The sequence below is a fragment of the Mercenaria mercenaria genome, chromosome 12 (assembly GCF_021730395.1).
Source record: "Mercenaria mercenaria strain notata chromosome 12, MADL_Memer_1, whole genome shotgun sequence".
NCBI classification, from domain to species: Eukaryota; Metazoa; Mollusca; class Bivalvia; order Venerida; family Veneridae; genus Mercenaria; species Mercenaria mercenaria.
The window spans coordinates 7,531,672-7,536,178 of NC_069372.1; the positions used below are offsets into that span (position 1 = coordinate 7,531,672).

Genomic DNA, 4,507 nt, shown 5'->3' on the forward strand with positions numbered 1-4,507 from the left:
TACACTGATGACATATGAGTAAAATCACGGCTTCTTAAGATATACTTAGATGCACTTTTGACATTGTAAAGAAATGAGTTTTGCAATACCAATGCACAGCGAAATATATATAAACATGTAACCGTTATCAACCCCCATATTTGTCATTCAAATGATCTACTTAAAGGATTCATTTAATAAGTACTGCATAACCTGACATAACATGCAAAATAGTGAGACAAAAGTTCGAAAAGCTCTGGATGTTTAAAGGTACCGATTTACCTTGCTCTGTGAATTAACCCAACGCCCAGTCGATCCGAAAAAAATAACAGACCGAGAATGCCAGTTTTTATTAGATCAGTTTTCTCATGTTGTCATGGTGTTTAACCAAACAGATTATAGTACCATCATTTCTATTTTACCTTTCTACTTAATAAGTGTAAATTAGTCGGGGAAATAATTTCATAGACTGTAAATTGACTAGGTTTATATATCATATTTCAAAGTTCAAATATACAGTGTATCGATCTCTACAGGTATTGATTGATTGGCAGTCCTACATACCTCTTTACATTAATATTCTGTACACTATATACGTCTTTTTATACATATTTGGGTTTTTGTTTACACTGTAGCATAGTAGTGTAGATCTATTTGAAGTTATGTTTTCATTAGAAATTATCGCAAATTAGTGATACTTCTACGTTCCTAACTAAACGGATTTAAGATTCTTAAGGTAAGTTTTGCTTTAAAATGTAAAAGAATTTCGGTAAATTTAAATAGTGGGCCAGGCGTAATAACTGATTTAGATAAGACAAACCACGTAATCTGATATCAGGTACATTTTAGTTACATATTAAAGGCTGTTATATACATGTCTCAGTGTTTGATTATTTTCTATGTTCAAAAAAAAAAAAAAAAAAAAAAAAAAAAAAGACATTTTGTAAGCACAAATTCAGACACAGCATTTAAGTTCAAATTTGTTACATGTAATGGAAGTAAGATTTAACATTTACATTTAAAATATCGTTGGATATTGCATTAAGAAGCATTTTCATTCACTCTGATATAAACCATTTACTGTTGGTCTAAATTGATTGTGATATGTTAAAGTGTTCAGCTAGCTGAACTTATATTTTCTGTAATGCAAATATGATTGTGTGTCGCTCTTTCTTTTGAGGCTATGCTATTGTTTGGAGACACTAACTGCATGATGTGATATGAAATGAATGAAAAAACAAAATGACATGTGAGTACAGAGGCCACATACTCGCCCAGCAATCAGATCTCCCTGCAGTGTCAGTGAAAGACCAGCCCTCTCCTAGTCTTTCAAGGGCTCGAACTCTTTCCCCGAAGACAGTCTCGACTTCCTCATCAGTCCACTGGTTTAGTGCGAGTTTACCCGACGAACATCCATGCCTGTTAACGGGAATCACTTTCGTCTGCGGCGATATTGTCGTCTGCGACAACGAGAATAAAACGTTAAAGAGATTTGATATAAACGGAAAATTCTTCGAGGAACTATTTTTACACGACCCTTGTGGTATTTGCGCGCTTCCCAATTCTAAAGATGTTGCTGTCACAGAACCAGATATTAAACAAATTACAGTGTGTACGCTTGATGTTGCCTTGGCGGTTTCGTTTGAATTAAAAACGAAAAAGAAGTACGAATGTATTTCTTCTTTTCATGATAAATATGTAGTGGGATGCTGTGAACTTGGTAGTTCATGTGTAGACTTTATTGATTGCAATGGTACAGTTTTACGTACAATAGAAGGTAATGTAGATGGACAGTTGATCTTCAGAAATCCTTCCGCAATAGCCTGTTTACTTTCCGGCGACTTACTCATTTCGGATCCCGGAAGCTGCGTATTGGTTTGTGTTTCTCAGAACAACGAAATGAAGTTCAGAATTGAACCTGGAGGTCGCCCAAGCGGAGTTTGCTCTGATTTACATGGTGGAATATATATGGCACAATACGATTCGAACCTTGTGTTGCGTTTGTCGTTGGGAGGGGAAACGGAGGGTGTTGTTGTAGACGAAAAATTCAAGTTGACGTCACCGCTTGCAATGACATTTGATAATAACCATCTGGCAATTACAGAAGAGACACCTAGCGACCGAATACTTATTCTCAAGGTAAATATCTTCGTAATATTTCTGAAGTTAATTCCCGACGTTTTTATCAGTGCAGTGGAATAAGAACCTGCGTTGATATTCAATAATTTGACATAACATTCTTTTTTAATAATATTTCAGGCATATTATGGGAGAAGCTGATATATCCCGTTTAACAAAACGATTCTTTTAAAACTTTCTCAGCTAGTCTTGTTATTTTATTTATTTTAACACGCTTTTTCAAATAACATGCTTTTTTAAAATTAAAATAAACGAAGGGGACAGTTAAACAAAACTGTCAATGTCGATGCCCACGACGAGTCTCTCGGAGGATTTAGAATATAGAGCTACTTGACGCTAAAGTAAATTGGATCAAAGAGTAAGTTTTATTTATCATTAGGCGATGATCAATTACACTCTTCTCACTTTTGAAGTACCTTTTAACGAAAGTCTTTGAACAATTTATCTTGTTAAGAGCGTTGTTTACTTTTGTGGTTTCGCGTCGTCATAAACAGTAGATAAAATTGTAGACTTTGTGCGTAGCGACAACTTTAAAGGGTTCTTTAACGTCGAGGTAGGAATAGGACAGAGTTTCCCTTCTGATTATGCATTTAAAGGTGGCTTTGTTATAAAGAAAACAACAACAACAGCAATTACACCGTACAACAAACACACACTTAATATTTCAGACTTCGGTGATATGCATTTTTAAAGATTTTTCAATTTATCTTATCTACAATGATTTCAAATATTGTCACGTGTTTTCAAACTTGTCTCTAAAATGTTTTAAAAATATCACATATTTTGATTATACATGTATTTATCAAAGCTCCAACATTGTTTCTCTTCTTTAAGTATCATTTACATTAATTAGTTACGAAACCACTTAAAGCTTTAAATAAAATCTGAATTTGAATATCTTAAATGCAACATTGATAAACATTTCCATGTACAACATTTCAAAATATTTTACAGTTATCTTCCCCGCATGACCAGGACAGTGATCAAGGGGTGAGTCTGACAAATTTACGTGTCGGTACATGACGATGGCAGCTTCTATAGATTTATCAACAGCACATCTTGATCCGGTGAAGGGGTTTACTTCGGCTAATTCTTGCCAGGATTGCTCAGATTTTCTGCTCCTAGATTTGTACAGAAAAGAAACAATTTACATATTGATGTTTTTGTCCATAAATCATAAACATTGAAGAATTTCAGACGTGTGAAAACCTTCTGAAGAAGAACGTTTTTGCATTCTATTTTCTGGTAGCAGATCATTTCTAATTGGACATACATTCACACATGACTATTGTAATTAGTTAATGGGTTTAATTGAATGTTGTTTTTAATACAAAATATTTCCAGATTGCCAAAATAAAATTATTTTTGCAAATTGCTTGTAACTTTCTCTGAAAAAATATCACTGTAGGCTTCAGATTTCATTTTCATTATTTAGAAATTTCATGTTTAAAAGGTATAAGATTCATGTCATTATTTCATAATTTCGCAATGTTAATAAATGGCAATTGATTTTTTTAAAATCTACCTTAATAGATCTAGTTGTTTTGTTTTATGCTATGTACATTGTAGTTGATTTTCAAAGAGATTAAATGTTACTTTTTTGTGCTATAGTTGTGTATCTACACATTGAAGTCTAATTGTCCATGATCACCTAAAATGATCTACCTAATCAATTTACACTTAAGAACAATTCTATATGTAATCATGCTCGCCGTCAGCTGATTATGTCGCCCACATGTACCATCTGATTAAAGTCATTTCATCTCATTAAACAGGGCGTACAGGATCTTATCTAATTATGATCGTGTACTTAATTAATTAAGTCAGATTTTTTCATTGCGCTACTGAGATCGCGGCAAAATCAAAACTAAAATCATATGAATTATTAATAAAACCAAGTATAAAATCCAACAGGATTAGCCACATTTCAAGAGGGTAGCTTCCGAGAACAAATCCCGACATTTGAATATGAATTATTAGTAAAACCAAGAACAAAATCCATCAGGAATAGCCACATTTCAAGAGGGTAGCTCCCGAGAACAAATCCCTACATTTAAATATGAATTATTAGTAAAACCAAGAATAAAATCCATTAGGATTAGTCACATTTCAAGAAAGCAGCTCCCGAGAACAAATCCCTACATTTAAATATGAATTATTAGTAAAACGAAGAACAAAATCCATCAGGATAAGCCACATTTCAAGAGGGTAGCTCCCGAGAACAAATCCCTACAATTAAATACGAATTATCAGTAAAACCAAGAATAAAATCCATCAGGATTAGCCATATTTCAAGAGGGTAGCTCCCGAGAACAAATCCCTACATTTCAATATGAATTATTAGTAAAACCAAGAACGAAATCCATCAGGATTAGTCACATTTTAAGAA

At 33.5% G+C, this 4,507-nt stretch overlaps 1 protein-coding gene across 1 annotated transcript; it reads left to right on the forward strand.

The window, feature by feature from the left end:
- Nucleotides 1–539: 539 nt before the first annotated feature.
- LOC128547204 (uncharacterized) lies at nt 540–3,719 on the forward strand. Its single transcript, XM_053519098.1, has 3 exons — nt 540–715; nt 1,160–2,118; nt 3,073–3,719. Exons 2-3 carry the CDS (start codon nt 1,222–1,224, stop codon nt 3,139–3,141), a joined length of 966 nt encoding a protein of 321 aa, XP_053375073.1. The 5' UTR covers nt 540–715; nt 1,160–1,221; the 3' UTR covers nt 3,142–3,719.
- Nucleotides 3,720–4,507: the final 788 nt, after the last annotated feature.